At 44.2% G+C, this 22,435-nt stretch overlaps 1 protein-coding gene across 18 annotated transcripts in view; it reads left to right on the top strand.

Moving 5' to 3' along the window:
- PPFIA1 (PTPRF interacting protein alpha 1) overlaps window positions 1–22,435 on the top strand; it is a 115,421-nt gene that overhangs the window by 35,176 nt on the left and 57,810 nt on the right. For all 18 annotated transcript variants that reach the window (XM_024255745.3, XM_054524167.2, XM_063728359.1 and 15 more), the window contains exons 3-7: window positions 15,989–16,090; window positions 16,434–16,598; window positions 17,106–17,180; window positions 17,874–17,975; window positions 18,207–18,428. In XM_024255745.3, coding sequence (XP_024111513.2) covers window positions 15,989–16,090; window positions 16,434–16,598; window positions 17,106–17,180; window positions 17,874–17,975; window positions 18,207–18,428 — 666 coding nt within the window. The remainder of the gene's footprint in view (window positions 1–15,988; window positions 16,091–16,433; window positions 16,599–17,105; window positions 17,181–17,873; window positions 17,976–18,206; window positions 18,429–22,435) is intronic.

The following is a 22,435-nucleotide window of genomic DNA, read 5'->3' as shown; positions in this document are numbered from 1 at the left end:
GTGTGAGCCACAGCACCCGGCCAGTGATGGCTTTAGACTGTCAGGTTCAAACAGGCATTTTCTGATTTCGTGGTTTGAAGACAGTTTATGATTCAGTGATTTTTTGGCACATGCATAGGTCTATTAAATATTTGAAATTGAAAAATATTTTATATTCCTGTAAGCATGATCAGGGCCAAAAGTCACATACTGCTCTATTGGGAACTTGGAAAAATACTATAAATATAAACTGGATGTCATGTTTGTATTTTGTTATTTTCTAGTGTTTTAAATTTATCTGAAACTCTTAAGTAAATATTCTTTTTAAAAAACTGATCGCAGAGGCTGGGCGCAGTGGCTCACCCCTGTAATCCCAGCATTTTGGGAGGCCAAGGTGGGAGGTTCGCTTGAGGCCAGGAGTTCAAGACCAGTCTGGGCAACATCACATCTCTTAAAAAAAAACCCAACTTGAACACTGTAGTGCACGTCTGTAGTCCTAGCTACTTGGGAGGCTGAACCTAGGAGTTGGAGGCTGCAGTGAGCTATGATTGTGCCACTTCACTTCAGCCTGGGTGACAGGGCGAGACTCTCTCGAAGAGATAAACAAATATAAGAATAAAAAGGTGATTGTAGAAGGCTTTCATTTCTGTTGGAATCAAGGCTTTCTGCGCTTTATTTATTTTTATTTTATTGGTTTGGTTCTGCCCCTCCCCTCAGGCTAAGTTTAAACATGTTAATTAGAATGTTTTTTCCTTTGGGTTTTTTTACTAATATATACTTGAATTCTGGAGTATATGAAATATCCATTCTCAGTAATATTTCAGGTTGTTTTGAAACATACATGCTAACATTTTTTTTTTTTTTTTTTTTGGAAACGGAGTCTTGCTCTGTCACCCAGGCTGGAGTGCAATGGCGCGATCTCTGCCCACCGCACCTCCGCCTCTCGGGTTCAAGCGATTCTCCTGCCTCAGCCTCCCGAGTATCTGGGATTACAGGCATGTGCCACCACGCCTGGCTAATTTGTATTTTTAGTAGAGACAGGGGTTTCTCCATGTCAGTCAGGCTGGTCTCGAACTCGCGACCTCAGGTGATCCGCCTGTCTTGGCCTCCCAAAGTGCTGCGTTAACAGGCATGAGCCACCATGCCTGGCTGCTAATATTTTTAATTGTCTTGCTTATTCTATGGAATTATATGTGTTTAAGTATTGAAACGCTAATAACAACCAAAAATAGTTTGGTTTGCTCTTAGCAGAATGATAAAAGTACGGGAAGCAAAATTTAGAAACTCCCATGAAAAAATCCCAGTTTTGCCTAAAAAAAAAAAAGTTTTCCAAAAAATAAAAAGGAATAAAAAGGAGTGGAGCTACCATATGCTACAACATGTCTGACCCTTGAAAATACTATGCCAAGTGCAAGAAGCCAGGCACAAAAGGCCGCACAGTGTATGATTCCATTCCTGTGAAATGTCTAGAACAGGCAGATCCAGAGACAGAAAGCAGATTGGTGGGTGCCTAGGGCAGAGGGGGGAGGGAGGGTCGGCGATGATTGCTGATAGGTATGGGGTTTTTTTTGGGGGGTGACGAAAATGTGCTGAATTAGATAGTGGTAATGGTAACACAGCATTGTGAATATACTAAAAACCACTGAATTGTACACTTAAAATGGTTAGGATGGAGAATTTTATGTGACCTTTATCTTGACAAAAATTTTAAAACATAAAAGCAGTATGGTCATAAATTTTTTGAATGTATATTCACATCAGTATTTCAGTTACTATGAAGTAATGCAACTCCCTTCAGAGTCAAAACAAAAAACAAGTTAAATCGTTAAGGATAATATAGTTTCAGAGCTGACGGACTAGATGGATTATAAATTGTGTTTATTATAAAGTGGCTGGCAATGCCACTGTAGCTGGTGAAGAGACCACATCTTGAATTAAGGTTTCTCAGGTTTGGTCTTCAGTGATACTGATTTGACATTTAGAAACACACAAATGCACCCTCCTTAGTTGCTAAGCCAGAAGTTAAGAGAGAGGCACAGTGCATTTTTATTTCATCCATGTACTTTTTTTTTTTTTTGAGACGGAGTCTTGCTTTGTCGCCAGGCTGGAGTGCAGTGGGGCAATCTTGGCTCACTGCAACCTCTGCCTCCCGGGTTCAAGCGATTCTCTTGCCTCAGCCTCCCGAGTAGCTGGGACTACAGGTGCACGCCACCATGCCCAGTTAATTTTTGTATTTTTAGTAGAGACGGGATTTCACCATGTTGGCCAGAATGATGTCCATCTCTTGACCTCGTGATCCGCCTGCCTCAGCCTCCCAAGGTTCTGGGATTACAGGCGTGAGCCACTACACCCGGCCCCATGTACTTTTCTAAAAGCGCTAAGGGCTTTTTTCCTCTTTTTCTCTTCCAAATGAAAACCCCACTCTGTTTTTGTTAAGTTCAAGCTGCGGTTGGTAGTGGTGAGCTCCTTGTCATTTAACAGAGACTGAACAAGTTCTGGAAGACAGGACCAGGTCTGAGGGCCAAGTGCCGTTAGCCGTCCATCCACAGGCCAAGGACCCAGTATCAGGAGAGCAGAGAGGCTGAGGACACACTGGTTCTTAGGAGCGCTCAAGGTTGTTCACTCTTGGGAGCAGTTTGTGAGCAGTGAAGGCAGGAAGGCAGGCCGTGAGCACCCAGGAAGTGAAGACAGAGAATGCAGACATTCTTGGAGGATTTTTGTGAGCAAAGATAAAGGCTTCAGGAGGCCGAGGTGGGCGGATCACCTGAGGTTGGGAGTTCGAGACCAGCCTGACCAACATGGAAAAACCCCATCTCTACTAAAAATAAAAAATTAGTCAGGCATGGTGGTGCGTGCCTGTAATCCCAGGTACTCCGGAGGCTGAGGCAGGAGAATCGCTGAACCTGGAAGGCGGAGGTTGCGGTGAGCCGAGATTGAGCCATTGCACCCCAGCCTGGACAGCAAGAGTGAAACTCCATCTCAAAAAAAAAAAAAAAGATAAAGGCAGGTGCAGGGCAGGCTAGAAATCCAGAAAGTTGTCCATAGACTGACAGTGATGAGGGCGTGTGTGATCATTTTCCACTTCATGCGTCGGAATGCACACAGCTGCTTTCTTCAAACTGTTAACAGTACTGCTAAGAACTGAATTAACAGTTGAGGTATTAAGTAACTTCATTTTAGCCACGTGGCAAAAATCAACCAATCCATCACAGGCCAAGGATTTGCATTTGAGGAGCAGACAGAGAGAAGATGTTAATGTGGAAGGGGCTGCGGGACACCTGTTGAGCTGCTCTCCTGGGTTAGAGGGCTGGTGGCGATACTGCCTTTCAGTTGAATGGCACTTTTGATGATTTTCTCATTTGATTGTTACAGTTGTGGACCATGGGTAGAATGTAGCTATCTTTGCACACATTTTGTAGATACATAAACCAAGAGGAATAATAACTTTAGTGACATGTTTGAGGTTGGAATGATCAGTTCGTTTCAAACATGGAAGGACAGTGAGTCAGCTTTTTGTTTTGTTTTGTTTTGTTTTGGTTTGAGGCAGGGTTCACCTTGTTACCCAGGCTAGAATAGAGTGGTGTAGACACAGCTCACTGCAGCTTCAACCTCCTGGACTCAAGCAGTCCTCACACCTCAGCCTCCTGAGCAGCAGGGACTACAGGCATGCACCACCAAGCCTGGCTATTTTCTGTATTTCTTTTTTAGAGATGGGGTATCACCATGTTGCCCAGGTTGCTCGAACTCCTGGGCTCAAGTGATCCTGCCTGCCTCAGCTTCTCAAAGTGCAGGGATTACTAGCGTGAGCCACCACTACTGGCCGTGAATTAGCATTTTGTTTTTTGTTTGTTTGTTTTTGTTTTGAGACAGGGTCTTGTACTGTTGCCCAGGCTGGAGTGCAGTAGTGTGATCATGGCTCACTGCAGCCTCGACTTCCTGGGCGCAAGTGAGCCTCCCACATCAGCCCCCAAAGTAGCTGGGACTACAGGTGCACGCCACCACACCCGGATCATTTTTGTATTTTTGGTAGGGACCGGGTTTCACCATGTTGCTTGGGTTGGTCTCAAACTCCTGGCCTTAAATGATCCTCCCACCTAAGCCTCCCAAAGTGCTGGGATTACAGGCATGAGCCACTATGCCTGGCTAGCAAATTAGCATTTAAAAAATATATACTTCCCGGTTCCCCCTACAGGAGTGTTGATTCAGCAGGGTGAGGCCCAGGAGTCTGCATTTGAATCGGCTCCACAGGTGGTTACTGTGCAGCCAGTCTGTACTGCCCGTCATGCCCGTGCCGCCTTAACATCGTGGAGTCTGCGTGTTTTGCTAACTCGAGAGCCCAGGTGTGCAGTGCATTATTTTTCCTGATAGGCAGCATTCTGGTTTTGTGAATGGGTGTGCCTTTGGTCCCATTGCCATCATCTGGGCTGCAGACATTGACTAGGTTCCTCCTGGGTGCCCAGCACTTTGTCACAGGTCCGGGCTTCTGCTTTTCAGAGTAGAGTGGGGAAGACAGCTGGACATGCAGCTGGGAAGTGAGGAATGCCGGGGCTGGGGGCGGGTATGACCACCTAGCAAGGGGACCTGTCCATGTCCACGTGGGAAGCAGAGGAGGCCTCTGCAGGAAATGGCCTCAAGCTGTGAACATCAGGTAAGTGGGAGCTGGTCAGGGAAAGGTGGCAGATTCAGAGATCAGAGGGAACAACCGTGGTGTGGAGGGCCAGCAGAGGAACAGACGGCATGTTGAGGGAGCTGTAGATTGCTTTGTGACTGATGTGCTGTGAGGCATGAGCTGAGGAGGGAGAAGTCAGAATGGGCGGAGCTGACTTCTAGAGCTGCCACTCTGACCTCTCTTCTGTGTGCTCATGGTATCACCTGATAGAGTATCAAGGACTGGATGAGACTATCCATGTTAAGTGCTTAGAACAATGTCTGGCAGATAGTGCAACAGAAGTGTGTGTTATGACTTCTCATTTGGGTTAGAAGTTATTAGGGGGGCTTTGGGCTTGACCTTAAGGGTAATGGGAAGTTACTGAAGGGTTTTAAGCAGGAAAGTCAGTCTGATTTGTTTCGGAAAACATAGAGAATGGATCTGAGCGGAGAAAGATTGAAGGCAGGGATGAGTTAGGCAGCTTTTTTAGTAGACCAAGGAGACACAGTGGCCTGGATAAAGGAAGCTGGGGCGAGGAGGTAGAGGAGTGGGCAGTTCTAGAAGATATGTGTGCGAGGGCGAATTAGGGGTCCTCAGCAAGTGGTTACTGTGGAGGAGGAGGCGATGTGATGTCTCGGTGTCTGACTTGGACAACTGGATGCTGATGTCCACTGAGTGAGGGCTTGTGAGGAGTTGGGAACTTGGGCAGGAAGAAGATGATGAGCTCAGTGTGGAGAAAGGTTTTTGAACCTCCAGGATATCTTGCCTGTAATCCCAGCACTTTGGGAGGTGGAGGCAGGAGGATCACTTGAGCCCAGGAGTTTGAGGCCAGCCTGGACAACATGACAAACCCCCGTCTCTCCAGAAAATTAGCTGGGCATGGTGGCACGTGCCTGTGGTCCCAGATACTTGGGAGACTGAGGCAGGAGACTCACCTGAGCCTAGGAAGTTGAGGTTTCAGTGAGCCACGATTGGCCCACTGCACTCCAGCCTGAGTGAGAGATTGAGGTCATGTCTCAAATAGAAATTTTAAAAAGGGCGGTTGGGCATTTGCCTAGGGTAGGTGATTGAAGCCATGGACACCGGCCGGATCAGGCAGGCACACTGCATAGGGTGAGCAGCAGACTGGAAATGTGGAACCCCAGGAGCACCAGCATTCTGTGAATAGAGAGAGGAAACAGGGTGAGGTGAAGAGTTGGGGGTGAACAGTCAGAGGCTACCCAGTAGGTGAGGACTGGAGCTGGCCTTTGGGTTTAGCAGAGGAGAGGTGGTGAGTGCAATGGAAGCAGCAGGCTCTGGAGACAATTGCAGTGGTGAGTAAGGGGGCAGGAAACAGGACTGAAGACCGAGGGACGACGCAGGCTGGGGAAATGTTTCTGAACAAGTTATGTGTCCGTGTGGACACCATGTATTCTGGTCATGTCCTTGGGTTTAGCATTGTTTAGAAAGACAAAAAGAGAAAGGAGGACTGATCTTTTTTGTTTTTAATACTAAGCAATACAGACTTAAAAATTAAAACAAAAAAAATAAATTGTCTTACTTCAACTGTCATTCCCAACTATAGTGGGTAACCAGCATCAGCAGCTTGGTGTGTATCTTTCTATATTTTATCTTATATATACTTGAAAAATACATAAAAGCGTGTGTTTGCTTTTAACCAAATAGGATCATATGGAAATGCGGTTCTGTACTATGTTTTTTTAACTCAGTATTTATTTGGTCACTAAATACTAGGTATGGGCATACATTTTTTCAGCATGTATTTCTTAAAGAGAAACTGACAGGGAAAATAAATAAGATGTTGTACTAGTCCGTTCTCATACTGCTATGAAGAAATACCAAGACTGGGTAATTCATCAAGGAAAGGTTTAATTGACTCACAGTTCCGCATGGCTGGGGAGGCCTCAGGAAAGTTACAGTCACAGGGGAAGGCAAAGGAGAAGCAGGTACCTTTTTCACTGGGCGGCCGGACGGAGTGCATGCAAGCAGGGGAAATGCCAGACGCTTATAAAATCATCAGATCTCGTGAGACTCACTCACTATCACGAGAACAGCATGGGGGAACTGCCCTCATGATCCAGTTACCTCCACCTGGTCCTGCCCTCGACACATGGGAATTAGGGGATTATAATTCGAGATTTTGGGTGGCTTCACAGCCATATCAGATATATTGGAAGTTTAAAAATGTTTATGTAATCTGTTATATGCAAATAGTGTCCAGTGATTGAAAAGCCAGTGCTACTTCAGTCACAGTGGCTTTGAACATGTTTAGAATTCAGTGAGATGATGAGACCAAATTTTTATAAAATATATAAAAATATGAAGTTTGTGGTCTTTTCTAGTGTCCTCCTGTCCCCCTTTTATCATTAGGAGTGGTCCACCCTTCCATCTATCTACGGACTGATGGGCAGATAGATATAGATGTTTATTAGCATACTTTTAATCGTGGCACCAGGGTTTCAAAACATGATTTGCTCATTCATTTTAATATATAAACTTCCAATTTTCTTTATTTCAAATTTGACATACTTTTAAACCTAGACTGAGGCAAGTAGCTTCTACTGCCTGAAGATCACAGTGTGAGCTCTGCATGCTGGTTTCTCAGGTCCTTGTGTCCATTTATTAGACCTCTTTTTGACTGAGAAGACACAGACTTTGCCTCCTGTGAAGTTCTTTTTTTCTGGTTTTTGTTTTTTTTTTTTTTTGTGGTAAAATACATGTAAGGTAAAAATACCATCTTAACCATTTTTAAGCACCCAGTTCACGGCATTAAGTATATTCACATTGTTGTGCAACCATTACCACCACGCATTTCCAGAACTTCCTCATCTTCCCAAACCGAAACTCCATCCCCATTAAACACCAACTCCCTGTCTCACCCTCCCGACCCAGCGTTGTCCAGACACCTACCATTCTATTTTCTGTCTCTATGAGTTTGACTGCTCTAGAGACCTCATATAAGTGGAATCCTACAGTGTTCTGTCTTTTCGTGACTGGCTTATTTCACTCAGCCCAACATCCTCAGGGTTCACCCATATTGGATTATGTGTCAGAATTTCCTTCCTTTTTTTTAAATTTTTTTTTCTTTGAGACAAAGTTTCGCTCTCATTGCCCAGGCTGGAGTGCAGTGGCGCAGTCTTGGCTCACTGCAGCCTCTGCCTCCCAGGTTCAAGTGATTCTCATGCCTCAGGCCTCCCAAATAGCTGGGATTACAGGCATGCACCACCACGCCTGGCTAATTTTTGTATTTTTAGTAGAGACAAGGTTTTGCCATTTTGGACAGGCTGGTCTTGAACTCCTTGCCTCAAGTAATCTGCCTGCCTTGGCCTCCCAATGTGCTGGGATTACAGGCGTGAGCCACTGTGTGCCACCGTGCCCTACCAATTTCCCTTCCTTTTTATGGCTGAATAATATTCCACTGAGTGAAGTTTTATTTCATTTTCAGCAAAAGATTAGTGAAATATTGAAAAGTAGTTAAAAAGCAAAACAGAGCTATTGAAGGAGATTATAGAGAATAAGAGATGTGGAATTGTAACATGTTATGGCCAAGTAAAGAAAACGGGAAGAGGAAAGGGTAAGGGGCGGGGCCCAGGCACCCACGTGAGGTTGGGGACCATGAGGCTCTGCTGCCCCTTTCCCACTGGCGATGGGGCTACTTCAAGCCATCGGAATGACGGGAAGAGAAAAGATGGATCACTTTTGGCAACAAATGTCGCATCTGATCTTAACTTGAAATTGACCTGATTGTGGCTTTTGAGTAATAATGTCTGGTCTATATAATATGAACCTGTTAGCCAGATCTAAACCTTTCATTCAGAAATGATAAACATCAGCATTATCAGGCATTATGTGAAACCAAGTTGTTTAACTGATTTTAGTGTTACTTTCTGTCTTCTCAATCCCAGATAATGTCAAATAGAAATACATATTTGCATTCTTCAGATTTATATTTTAAATGAAAATATTCCAGTAATTATTGCATCTATTCTGTTTCAGAAAATACTTGACACTTTAATTGTTAAATAGAATGTCACTTTAAACTAGTGGTATATTTGACTTACAGTATTTTTAAACTTAACATTTTTTTTTCCTAAATAGGAAAAAATGTACACTGACAATTAGATTCCTGTGATGTAATAAGGTAGATCATTTATTGCACATATTTGGGGTTCCTACCATTTTTTTTCTGCAATAATAATGCAAATAGTACATACAGGAACATGCTTTTGGGATCTTAAACTTTGGAATTTCCCGTCTAATGTTTACCTAAACTCCTAAGTTTAAATTTGCTTTGATATATTTTCAGTTATTGGATTCTTCTGAGCAGAGAGAAAGGTTTTTTTCTTTGAGTGGAGTAATCATGAACGTCTATAAATTTGTTTTCTACTGTAGCCACAGCAGTATACCATAGAATAGTTTTGGTAGTTGAATATATCAGGAATACTTACATTTAACCAAAATAATAGGAATTCCCTGTATTCTCTTTGGTTTTAGAGGCAAATCTAAAATCTGGAAGTTGAAATGAGGATAGTTTGGGTCTCTTAGGAAAACCTTAGGGAAACTATATGAAACAGAAAAAGGCTTGCTGCTGGTACTGGAAGAGTGACAGCGCTGGGGGGTTTGTGCGTGAGTGAAGGTGGGGCCAGGTGGGAGCCTTCCTGTTGCTGGATGGATGGTCTGTGCAGTAGTAACTCAGGCTGCGTGGTTCTTGCATCATCCGAGTTGTGAAGTGCTCTTCCTCCACTTCCAGGTCCTCCTTGTTATGAGGACTTAGGCTTTGACTAGGGCTTTCATTTAAAGGTGACAAAATTTTTTCATAATAGACTTTTAAAATAAAACACCGATATTCCACCTTCCTGGGACTGACAGTCCTAGGACGCTGCCACCTTGTCAGGATCCTGCATCTCCCCTTCTGGTCCATTATTACCCTCCCAGCCCTGCCAGCCTTTCAGCTCCCTTGCCTCTTCCACTTCATTGCGCTTACCTGGCAGAAACCACCCCATTCAGTCCATTCTCCATGCCCATTCACCTCCACTGACCCACAGAGGCCCTAAGTGCCGCCAGCATCTCTGTTAGTGCATCCCGCCCTCTTTCTTCTGTGCGGCATGCTGTCTACCCATCCTCTCTTCTAGATGCCATTTCATACCTTCTCCCCTCCTGTCTTCCCCAAATGTAAATGCAGAATGATGACATTGTGTTTGTTTTTTCTCTGTGAAATTGGAAGAAATCAGAAAAGAAGTTCCACCAACTCCCACCACACCTCTGGATCTGCACCCCATGTAGTCTGCCCTCTTTCCCTTTACTGCGGGTGATCTGTGTGCCCCAGAAAAGGTCAGCCTCTCCTCTTAGTCACTTGACTTACCTGCTTTCAGCTGGACATCAGTTCCCACCTCCCCCCTGGATTCTTGCCGTCACTATGCAAATGTCTGTCTCATCCTGCAAAGGTCTTTCTTGACCTCATATCTTCTCCAGCCACTGCACTGTTTTTCTTCCCCTTTACTGCAGAGTTCCTTGGAAGAATTTTCTGTACTCCCTGCTTTACTTCCACTCTTCCCATTCTCTTTGAACTCAGTCCAGTGATGGTTTTGACCCGCCGCTGCAGCATGCTGCAGATGTCACAGTCACCATCGATCTCCATTCCAGCAAGTCCGACCAGCGAGCATCAGTCAGCTCATTGGACCCACCAGCATCCGTGAATACAGTTGATCATCCTCCTGGAAATAAGGATCTTCAAAGATCTTGAAGGGTTTCCTGGTTTTCCTCCTCCCTGATTGCTCTTAGCCTCTTTTGCTGATGCCCCTCAGTGAGACTGTTGGGGGCTTGATCCCCATCTCTTCTCACCCTCCACCCAGGGCCTCACGGGCTTGCATGGAACAAAATGATTATCCCCATTTGCAGTCTCTGCAACACACCCAAGAACTCCAGACTGTGAATTGCACTGGACTGTCTAATAACCATTTCAAATTTAGCACGTCCAAACCCAAACTTTTACACTTTCTTTTCAAAACGTACTCTTCCCGTAGTCACTCCCTTCTCAGGAACCAATGACTCCATCCTTCACTTGCTCCTACCAGAATCCTTGGAGGCATCCTTGGGCCTTTCTCTCTCTGTGATCTTTGACCCATCAGGAGCTCCTGCTGGCTCTGCAGTGAACAGGTCCAGAGTCCCTGCTTCTCACCACCTGCGGTGAGCCCACCCTGGTCTACTGCATAATTGCAGTCATTGCTTACCCATCTCTGCACTTCTGGCCTCACCTTCTCACAGGCTGTTCTGAACACAGCATCCAGGGGAGTCCTTTGAAAACTGGTGAAGGGCACAGCTCATGAGAATTCTTACTTAGGCTGTTTGTTTTCTCTAATACTGATCTTAGTTCAGACCCTCATTAATCCCTAGGATTATTGCAGTGAACTCACAGCTGATTTCCCAGTCTTAATCTCCTCTAGCCCAGGGGTAGCAATGCTTCCAGCGACCTTTCATTGCTCCAACAAACCCATTTTGAGCACATCCCTTATGCTGATGACTGACTGAGACTTTACCAGTTTTGCCCCATTTTCTGTTCAGGGTCCTCAAAGCCTGTAGATAAGGCAATTTCTATAGTCTTCAACATTAAATCCAGGTTTCATGCTGTGTGCTGTTGTTCTCTGAAGGGCTGCCCACTTCTGACCTCACCTGCTTCCTCCATACACGCTGCCCATGCCCCAGCCCTGCTGAAGCCCTCGCTTATCAGATACCTTATGCTTTTGTGAAAGAGGCTCTCACTGGCTATACAGCATATTCAGAATTCAGCTCAGTTCAAGTGCTGTGTCCTTCAGCAAACCTTCTGAGAAGCACTCCCACTTCCCATCATGGATGGCTTCAACTCAGCTCCTGCAGTATCCTGGGCACCTCTCACCCAGAGCACGTAGTGCTCTGAGGTTCCTGCCAGCTCATCTGTCTGTTCTTTAGAGCATCCTGAGGAGTGGGCGGGCCTTGCTTCTGTGTTGCCGCAGCGGCCAGCATAGACGAGATACACACTATTTCTTGAAAGAACTGTAACGTCCGATCAAGGTAGAAGCACTCACTTGTGCTTTGATGCATCTCCCCTCCAAACACAGTAGTAAAAAGGTACAATTTAAGTAGAGAAACAAACCAAAAAGCATAGCCAGCCCCCCAAGCAAGAGAAATACCCTTCAGTACACAAACAGACTAGAAACCTAGCATGGTAAGCCTGAATTGACTGGATTTCACTGGCCACTGAGCTGCAAGCTCCAAGCAGACAGTGTCAGTAGGAAACTGGGTTCTTACAGGGGTAAGGGTAACAGGGACTAAAGTGTTCAGTGGAATTAGAACTAGATGTAGCTACTTTTTTTTTTTTTTTTTTTTTTTTTTTGAGACAGGGTCTCGTCACCTGGGCTGGAGTGCAGTGGTGCGATCACGGCTCACTGCAGCCTCAACCTGCTGGGCTCAAGCAGTCCTCCTGTCTCAACTTCCTGAGTAGCCAAGTCTATGCTACTGGGTCTATGCATGGTGTGTGCCACCATGCCCGGCTAATTTTTTATGTTTTGTAGAGATGGGGTCTCACTATGTTGCCCAAACTGGTCTTGAACTCCTGGGCTCAAGCAGTCCTCCAACCTTGGCCTCCCAAAGTGCTGGGATTACAGGCAAGAGCCACCATGCCTGGCCTTAGATAGTTTTTGAAGCTGGAGTTAGATAAGGTTTCCCCATCTAAGGCAATACTCTGCTATACAGATTGGGGCTCTACTGGCAGTTGTGGTCCTAGGGAGGCGGAACGCAAGGCCTGGGATAAGCCATTGCTATTCCATGGTTCTCTGCCAGGGTCTGTGCTGTTGCTGATGCAGTCACGCAACAGAATCCTGCACCACCATGGAAAACCTAGTTCTGGACGGAGGCCTTGGAAGGCTCAGAGGGCAACAACCATAGAACACTAGTGCCACGGGCTGAATACTTTTGTGTCCCCCGCTCTGCCAGAGTCATATGCTCAAATCCCACTCCCTGGTTTCACTGTATTAGAAGGTAGAGAGCCCTTAGGAGGGGATTAGGTCATGAGGGTGGACTCCTTGTGAATGGAATAATGTGCTTAGAAGAGACCCCATAGAGATCCCTGGTCCTTTCCATCATGTGAGGACATAGAAGCTGGCAGTTGGGCCCTCACCAGACACTGAATCTGCTGATGCCTTGCTTCTGAACTTCCAGCCTCGAGAACTGTGAAAAATGAATTTCTATTGTTTATAAGCCACTCAGGTAATGGGAGTTTGTGATAGCAGCCTGAATGGACTGAGCCACTAGACAGGGAGGAGAGCACCAGCAGCAGAAAACCTTCTGTCACGATGAGCCCGAGACCCAACATCAAACCTTCTGTCACGATGAGCCCGAGACCCCAATTCCTCTATGCTCGAAGACCTCTAATACACATCCTCACAGAGTTGATGCCTTACAGAGCTGTGCATTTACTACATCGGAAACTTAAGGACAGTCTGGCAAAAACTGTCAAAATAAGTATGTTTAAGATGCTTAAAAAGATAAATTAGCATCCATGAAAACAAACAAATTTTCCAAAAGGAAACAAGAGCAAGAAGACGTGACCCAAAAAAGAGAAAAAAAAAAGGAAGAAGAACTTGAAATCTAGTAAATGAAAAAGATATTAGCCAGGATGATAGACTCTGGACTGGACATAGTCAAAGACAAAATTAGTGGATTGGCAGTTACTTCACAAAATTGACCCAGATGACAGGGACAAGGTGGAGGGGCACAATGATAAAGTTAAAAGTCAAGGTCCTGAATTCAGGCAAGCCTGGAGCCGACTCTGTACTTTGACTTGACAGTTATGTGCCATATTATGGTTATTTATTAATTATTATTTTTTGAGATGGAGTTTCACTCTTGTTGCCCAGGCTGGAGTGCAATGGTGCGATCTCGGCCCACCGGAACCTCTGCCTCCTGGGTTCAAGCGATTCTCCTGTCTCAGCATCCTGAGTAGCTGGGATTACAGGCATGCACCACCATGTCCAGCTAATTTTGTATTTTTAGTAGAGACGGGCTTTCTCCATGTTGGTCAGGCTGGTCTGGAACTCCCGACCTCAGGTGATCCGCCTGCCTCGGCCTCCCAAAGCGTTGGGATTACAGGCGTGAGCCACTGCGCCCAGCCTAATAATGGCTTTTTAACTGAAGCTAGTTTGAGTCTGTTTGCTTTTTGCCTGCAAGAGAAATAATCTTTTCTCATATACGAACCCCTTCTTAAGATGACAGTGTTTCGTTAAAGTTAGGCATTAGATGATCTGACGTCAGCTAGAGTTAATTATCAGAGAAGATGTAAATCAGGGTATTTGATATGATTAATATTGGCACATAAAAAAGAAATCTCTGAAACTTAGGAAGGAAAACAAACTTGATGGGAGGACATGGACAGAAGACCGGTCTACTCGGCGGCCTGTCCCCACCCTCCTCCCGCACTCCGCCCAGCCCAGGAGCCCGCTTCTGAATGCTGCGTTCGATCTCTGAAGAGGTTTCAGCACTTACAGATCCTTACAAGGTTTTAAGCCACATTTGGGTGATCTTCATTAGTACTGTTGACACTTCTTTATGTTTGCAAGTATGCACTGAAATACTGAATTGAAGAGCTGTTCATGTTCTTTAGCTAATTTTATGGTCTCAGGAGCAGCCTTGTCACCGAAACTCACTGTTTAATATGTTTATAATATCTATATATATTTAATTACAATAAAATATACTAACATAAAACTTGCCAGCTTAAGCAGTTCAGTGAATGCTAGATTCATGTAGTGAAATGTGCGCCCCCCCCCCCCCGTGTTCAGCCTCTGCTGCTACTCCCCAGCCAGGCGCAGCTTTGGGTGTGTCCACAGTCACCCTGCTGCTCTCTTCCACTCTCTCCGACCACACTCAGTTCTGAGGCCCACATATGTTTCTGTTGTCTTCAGCAGTGCCCTGGGATAATTAGAAACCAATTCAGTGAAATTGTGGCTAATTCTAAGAAACAGTTTCTGAAGTCATTTTAGGAGATTTGTTCCCACTCTGGAGGGCTCCTGCAGCAAGAATTCCCCAGCTCTCCCTGCAGACTAGCCAGCCGTAGTCCAGGCTGTGTCTCCATTAAACCCACACCTCCAGTTGCCTTCACTAGGACCTCCACTGCTCCTAGGTTTAAAGAGAGTGCCCTTAGGTTTAAACGTCACCAAACTCGTTTCTCCCTGAATGACGCCCCTGGTCTTATGGTGGCAGCCAGGGCCCTCTCAGCTTGTCACTCCAGCCCTGCAGCCACCATCTTACAGAGCCAGGGCACAGCTGATCAGGACCCCCGGTGTTCTCAGCCTGCCACACTCAAAGTTGAGCCTCCATTCCAGAGTGGAGGCTGGACAGAGAGGTAGGAAGGCCCCCCCGCCCATGACTCCACTAGCCAGGATGCAACATCAGCACCACGTAGCTGGGGTGGGATGGAGCTGGGAGAGAGGGCACTACATTATCAGCTGCAGCAATCTGGAACAGAGTCGCTGCCTCACTGACCTGGAAAGGGGAGGCAGGGAGCAGTCTTGGTTCAAATACAACAGGCTCTGGCCTTTCTTACGGAATTTTCAGTTGTTTGCTGTGAACCCTTAGAATGATCTCCAGAGTCTTCGATAGTTGTTTTCTTATAATGTTCACCTGTTTTCCTTGGGAGCAAGCAGGTCAGTGGAGCTTCTTGTGCTGTCATGCTTAGAAGGTGATTACCCACAGTAGGGATTCTTGCAGAAGAAATATGACTTTAGAAGAGAGGCTGGGCATCGTGGCTCAAGCCTGTGGTCTCAGCTACTTGGGAGGCTGAGGCAGGAGGGTCACTTGAGCTCAGGAGGTCAAAGCTGCAGTGAGCCATGGTCACACCATTGCACTCTAGCCTGGGTGACACAGTGAGACCCTGTCTCAGAAAGAAAAAGGAAGAAAAGGAAGCTAAGACAGGGGTGGTGGCCTTCTAGGCCTTCTTTCCTCTCTCTCCAGCAACTCCAGATCACATGTCTGTGAGTCATTTAAAAATGTCTTCATTCAGTTCATGTCAGGATCCTGTTCAGGAAAATGTTTTGGACTTCTCTGGCTGCTGAGGAGGTGGACTTGGATTCCCCTTCTTTCCCTGCTGTCCTTGTGCCAGGGCCCGGGGATAGAGGGAAGTCAGATGGTCTGTCAGTGTTGTGATTTATTAGGGAATCTCTGTGGTCTTAGGCCAGTCCATTGATGCCCTCTTTCTCTGGAGGATCACAGAGATCCCTTCCCCATAACTTGTAATGAGGTTGCCTTTGTGTGAAGACTGTGGAGCCTTGATGAAAGGCTTTCTTTAGAGGGTCTTTCTTATTTATTTAATTTTGTTTTGTGATTTTCTAGGAGTTTGCGGCACTTACTAAAGAACTCAATGTATGCAGGGAACAGCTCCTTGAAAGGGAAGAAGAAATTGCTGAACTGAAAGCAGAAAGGAATAACACCAGGGTGAGTGTGACCTTTCTGTTCACCGCCTGCCCCTGGAGCCACTGGCAGGAGGAGGGGCACTGTCTCAAAAAGAAAGGACGACCCACTCTGTCCGGCCTGAAATACTTTTCATACCTTTTCCCACTGAGCAGACTGTGATTAGTCAGCAGGATCCCACATTAATGGCTTGAAATTTGTCATGAGACTTTATGATATTTTAATACAATTGAGAGGAATTTGTCTTTCTGCGGAATTGAAGGGACTTCATTTTAGTATGAGACTGTAAAGGAGTTATTTGCCCCAGATTCAATCATGAAATTAAAAATGTTCTTTAATGAGTCTTTATTTTGGCCTTTTATTTCAGCTGCTGTTAGAGCATTTGGAATGCCTTGTCTCCAGGCATGAGCGGTCTCTTAGGATGACCGTGGTGAAGAGACAAGCGCAGTCTCCAGCAGGCGTGTCCAGTGAAGTGGAAGTGCTGAAAGCACTGAAGTCCTTATTCGAACACCACAAAGCTCTGGATGAAAAGGTGCCATCAGCCACATAAGTCTTGGTTTGTGCACATGCCGTGTATTAGGCCAGCTTCACAAGTGTTGGTGTAACTTTTATTTTTTGAAGCTTCTTGAATTCTTGGAAATAACTTCTCTAAGAAGACAGGGTTTTCTATGTTTAAAAAGTACTAATTGGCATAAATGTCTTAAAATTACTAATGTATATTGATTTGCTGTTACAAATTGGGTAGTATTAGGTTGTTGCAGAAGTAATTGTGGGCTTTGCTGTTACTTTTCGTGGCAAAACCTGCAATTACTTTTGCAACAACCTGATATTTCGGGGGAAGATTTCTTTTTCTCAAACTTAATTTAGAGCCATTAACAAGTTTTCTTGACAGTAAGATCAATGACAGACATTAATGGTATTTTACTATGTTATATTACACTAATATATACATTAAGTGTATATATTACACTTAACTGTATATTAAGAATAAAATAAACAGTATACACACACACACAAACTCAACCCCTTTTATTTTCAGGTGAGAGAGCGATTACGAGTAGCACTTGAAAGATGTAGTTTGTTAGAAGAGGAATTAGGTGCCACACACAAAGAGGTAAGCTTGAGACTTCATCATTAGTTGAATTGGGGGGGGGGGGGTTATTTTTATCCTTTAATTATTAAAAGAAGCATAAGGCCAGGCACGGTGGCTCACGCCTGTCATCCCAGCACTTTGGTAGACCAAGGTGGGTGGATCGCCTGAGGTCAGGAGTTCTGAGACCAGCCTGACCAACATGGTGAAACCCCATTTCTACTAAAAATACAAAAATTAGCCGGGAGTGGTGGCATGTTCCTTTAGTCCCAGTTGCTCGGGAGGCTGAGACATGAGAATTGCTTGAGCCCAGGAGGTGGAGGTTGCGAGGAGCTGTTATTGCACCACTGCACTCCAGCCTGGGTGACAGAGCGAGACTCTGTCTCAAAAAAAAAAAAAAAAAAAAGTAAAAGAAGTATAAGGACTGTAGTTGTACATATCACATGTTACTTATCTTCCCGATTGAGGACCAGCCTATCTGAGTCATTATAAGGACTAGAAAACGATGGTTACCTAAGGGCTCATATGGCCAGTGGATAATAAATTCCATCTTTAATGATCTGGTTATTTTCGGATTGGGTAGCATTGCCATATGCTTTCTCTTTTATACTATGTTAAGCAGTTTTTAGTTGTGTTTTTCCAAAAGGAGTTTTGCTATCTTTACTTATTTCTCTTATGTAAGGTATTTTACACTCATATTCAATTTTTTGGTTTCAGCTAATGATTCTTAAAGAACAGAATAATCAGAAAAAAACACTAACAGATGGAGTGCTGGACATAAACCATGAGCAAGAAAATACACCAAGCACGAATGGAAAGGCAAGTCTGTAGGCTTTCTCTTTATTCTGTTTGATTTCATTTGTTCACAGTATGTGTCGGGTTATGTGGAAAACAGTTGCTAAAGTGCCGGCTTAGAGCTGAAGTGGTCATGAAAGTTGTGTAATCCAACAGATTGCATAAGTCAGTTTTGATTTTAGCTATTTCCTGGAAGTATTTTTATTTTATAGCTCACCAAACAAGGGTATTTAAGGATTTTTTTCCCCCTATCAGAGATCTTCTGATGGTTCTTTAAGCCACGAGGAAGACCTTGCTAAAGTAATTGAGCTCCAAGAAATCATAAGTAAGCAGTCAAGGGAACAGAGCCAAATGAAAGAACGCCTGGCTTCCCTCTCCAGTCATGTGACAGAACTGGAAGAGGATCTGGACACCGCTAGAAAAGATCTCATCAAATCTGAAGAAATGAACACAAAATTGCAACGAGATGTCCGTGAAGTGAGCAATAACAAAAATTACAGTCTTGTCATGAAGTTGAATGTTTGGAATGTTTTAGTTAAATGATTTTTTTTCTCCGTTTGTCCCTTACTCTCCCAATTACTTTCAACCTTTGGATTATTGTATAAGTTATATTGAAAAAGAGTGCTGTGAAACTGCCATAAGCTACCTCCCCATTTTTGTTGTGAAATCTCCTGTCCCTGAGCTCTTCAAAGTAGAGCACTAGTCCCACTGACTGACATCGCCATGGAGTGGACGCCACACTGGCCTCTCCTACCTGTGCTGCTTTAATATTCTTTAATGTCCTTGTTTGTAGATTCTTCATCTGTGCAATTTCTAGGCTGTCTTAATTTGTTCTTATGTTCAGATTGCCTTCTGTTGCACACATACTTAGCAAGCAGACATTGATACTGGCTGTGCTAGTTCACGTAGGGCAATGTGAGTATAGTCTCTTAACTGTGGAAGGGGGCGTTGCTGGCGGTCTTCTCATTTTCTGACCTGCTCCTTCAAGGAATTGGTGGCATTGAATATTAATGGTCAGACAAACAATCAAGAGTGGAATTTGCTTCTACGTGGGTCATCAGGATCGTATAGCAAAAATATATCACAATATACTCATTGCTGACAAATATTTCTGCCATTATAACTGTGAGAAACTATTTGATCCTGAATGCCAGGCACAGTGGCTCACGCCTGTAATCCCAGCACTTTGGGAGGCTGAGGCGGGCGGATCACGAGGTCAGGAGATCGAGACCATCCTGGCTAACATGGTGAAACCCCTTCTCTACTAAAAGATACAAGAAAATTAGCCGGACGTGGTGGCAGGCGCCTGTAGTCCCAGCTACTCGGGAGGCTGAGGCAGGAGAATGGTGTGAACCCGGGAGGCGGAGCTTTCAGTAAGCTGAGATTGGGACACTGCACTCCAGCCTGGGCGACAGAGCGAGACTCTGTCTCAAAAAAAAAAAAAAGAGAGACACTATTTGATCATGAAACAGTGAGGCTGAGTGCTTTCTCAGGTGCCCTTCCTGTCACTTTTTAACCTGCGCTCTGTCCCTTGTCAGATGCCTCAACCGTTGAATGTCTGCTTTTCAGTTTGGTAGTTTGACGTTGAGTAATTTCATGTAGGAATTCACCACAGGAAGAATATTTGCATATAGTATGTCACCTACTAGGTTCTATTCTTTGGCTACAGCAGGAGATTATGTGGCAGCGATTAATATGCAGAGAATTTTGAAATTCTTTTAAGACCTATGACTTTTATTTTTTAATTTTTAATTTTAACTTTTAAGTTTGGGGTACGTGTGTAGGTCTGTTACATAAGTAAACTTGTGTCCTGGGGGTTTGTTTTACAAATTATTTCATCACCCAGGTACCAAGCCTGGTTATTTTTCCGGGTCCTCTTCTTCCTCCTACCCTCCACCCTCCACCCTTTGATAGGCCCCAGTGTGTGTCGTTCCCCTCTGTGTGTCTCTGTGTTCTCATCAGTTAGCTCCCACTTATAAGTGAGAACATGAGGTATTTTGTTTTTCTGTTCCTGTGTTTGCTAAAGATAATGGCCGACAGCTCCATGTCTCTGCAGAGGACATGATCTCATTCTGTTTTATGACTGCATAGTATTCCATGGTGTATATGTACCACATTTTCTTCATGGAGTCTATCATTGATCGTAGTATTCCATGGTGTATATGCGCCACATTTTCTTCATGGAGTCTATCATTGATCGTAGTATTCCATGGTGTATATGCGCCACATTTTCTTCATGGAGTCTATCATTGATCGTAGTATTCCATGGTGTATATGCGCCACATTTTCTTCATGGAGTCTATCATTGATCGTAGTATTCCATGGTGTATGTGTGCCACATTTTCTTCATGGAGTCTATCATTGATCGTAGTATTCCATGGTGTATGTGTGCCACATTTTCTTCATGGAGTCTATCATTGATCGTAGTATTCCATGGTGTATGTGTGCCACATTTTCTTCATGGAGTCTATCATTGATCGTAGTATTCCATGGTGTATGTGTGCCACATTTTCTTCATAGAGTCTATCATTGATTGTAGTATTCCATGGTGTATGTGTGCCACATTTTCTTCATGGAGTCTATCATTGATCGTAGTATTCCATGGTGTATGTGTGCCACATTTTCTTCATGGAGTCTATCATTGATCGTAGTATTCCATGGTGTATGTGTGCCACATTTTCTTCATGGAGTCTATCATTGATCGTAGTATTCCATGGTGTATCTGTACCACATTTTCTTCATGGAGTCTATCATTGATTGTAGTATTCCATGGTGTATATGTGCGCCACATTTTCTTCATGGAGTCTATCATTGATCGTAGTATTCCATGGTGTATCTGTACCACATTTTCTTCATGGAGTCTATCATTGATCGTAGTATTCCATGGTGTATATGTGCGCCACATTTTCTTCATGGAGTCTATCATTGATCGTAGTATTCCATGGTGTATATGAGCCACATTTTCTTCATGGAGTCTATCATTGATCGTAGTATTCCATGGTGTATATGCGCCACATTTTCTTCATGGAGTCTATCATTGATCGTAGTATTCCATGGTGTATATGCGCCACATTTTCTTCATGGAGTCTATCATTGATCGTAGTATTCCATGGTGTATATGCGCCACATTTTCTTCATGGAGTCTATCATTGATCGTAGTATTCCATGGTGTATATGCGCCACATTTTCTTCATGGAGTCTATCATTGATCGTAGTATTCCATGGTGTATATGCGCCACATTTTCTTCATGGAGTCTATCATTGATCGTAGTATTCCATGGTGTATATGCGCCACATTTTCTTCATGGAGTCTATCATTGATCGTAGTATTCCATGGTGTATATGCGCCACATTTTCTTCATGGAGTCTATCATTGATCGTAGTATTCCATGGTGTATATGCGCCACATTTTCTTCATGGAGTCTATCATTGATCGTAGTATTCCATGGTGTATATGCGCCACATTTTCTTCATGGAGTCTATCATTGATCGTAGTATTCCATGGTGTATATGCGCCACATTTTCTTCATGGAGTCTATCATTGATCGTAGTATTCCATGGTGTATATGCGCCACATTTTCTTCATGGAGTCTATCATTCATCGTAGTATTCCATGGTGTATATGCGCCACATTTTCTTCATGGAGTCTATCATTGATCGTAGTATTCCATGGTGTATGTGCGCCACATTTTCTTCATGGAGTCTATCATTGATCGTAGTATTCCATGGTGTAAGTGCGCCACATTTTCTTCATGGAGTCTATCATTGATCGTAGTATTCCATGGTGTATGTGCGCCACATTTTCTTCATGGAGTCTATCATTGATCGTAGTATTCCATGGTGTATGTGCGCCACATTTTCTTCATGGAGTCTATCATTGATCGTAGTATTCCATGGTGTATGTGTGCCACATTTTCTTCATGGAGTCTATCATTGATCGTAGTATTCCATGGTGTATGTGTGCCACATTTTCTTCATGGAGTCTATCATTGATCGTAGTATTCCATGGTGTATGTGTGCCACATTTTCTTCATGGAGTCTGTCATTGATCGTGGTATTCCATGGTGTATGTGTGCCACATTTTCTTCATGGAGTCTGTCATTGATCGTGGTATTCCATGGTGTATGTGTGCCACATTTTCTTCATGGAGTCTGTCATTGATCGTGGTATTCCATGGTGTATGTGTGCCACATTTTCTTCATGGAGTCTGTCATTGATCGTGGTATTCCATGGTGTATGTGTGCCACATTTTCTTCATGGAGTCTATCATTGATCGTGGTATTCCATGGTGTATGTGTGCCACATTTTCTTCATGGAGTCTATCATTGATCGTGGTATTCCATGGTGTATGTGTGCCACATTTTCTTCATGGAGTCTATCATTGATCGTGGTATTCCATGGTGTATGTGTGCCACATTTTCTTCATGGAGTCTATCATTGATCGTGGTATTCCATGGTGTATATGTGCCACATTTTCTTCATGG

The sequence above is a fragment of the Pongo abelii genome, chromosome 9, assembly GCF_028885655.2.
Source record: "Pongo abelii isolate AG06213 chromosome 9, NHGRI_mPonAbe1-v2.0_pri, whole genome shotgun sequence".
Taxonomy (NCBI): domain Eukaryota; kingdom Metazoa; phylum Chordata; class Mammalia; order Primates; family Hominidae; genus Pongo; species Pongo abelii.
This window is presented reverse-complemented; position numbering and strand designations above follow the sequence as displayed.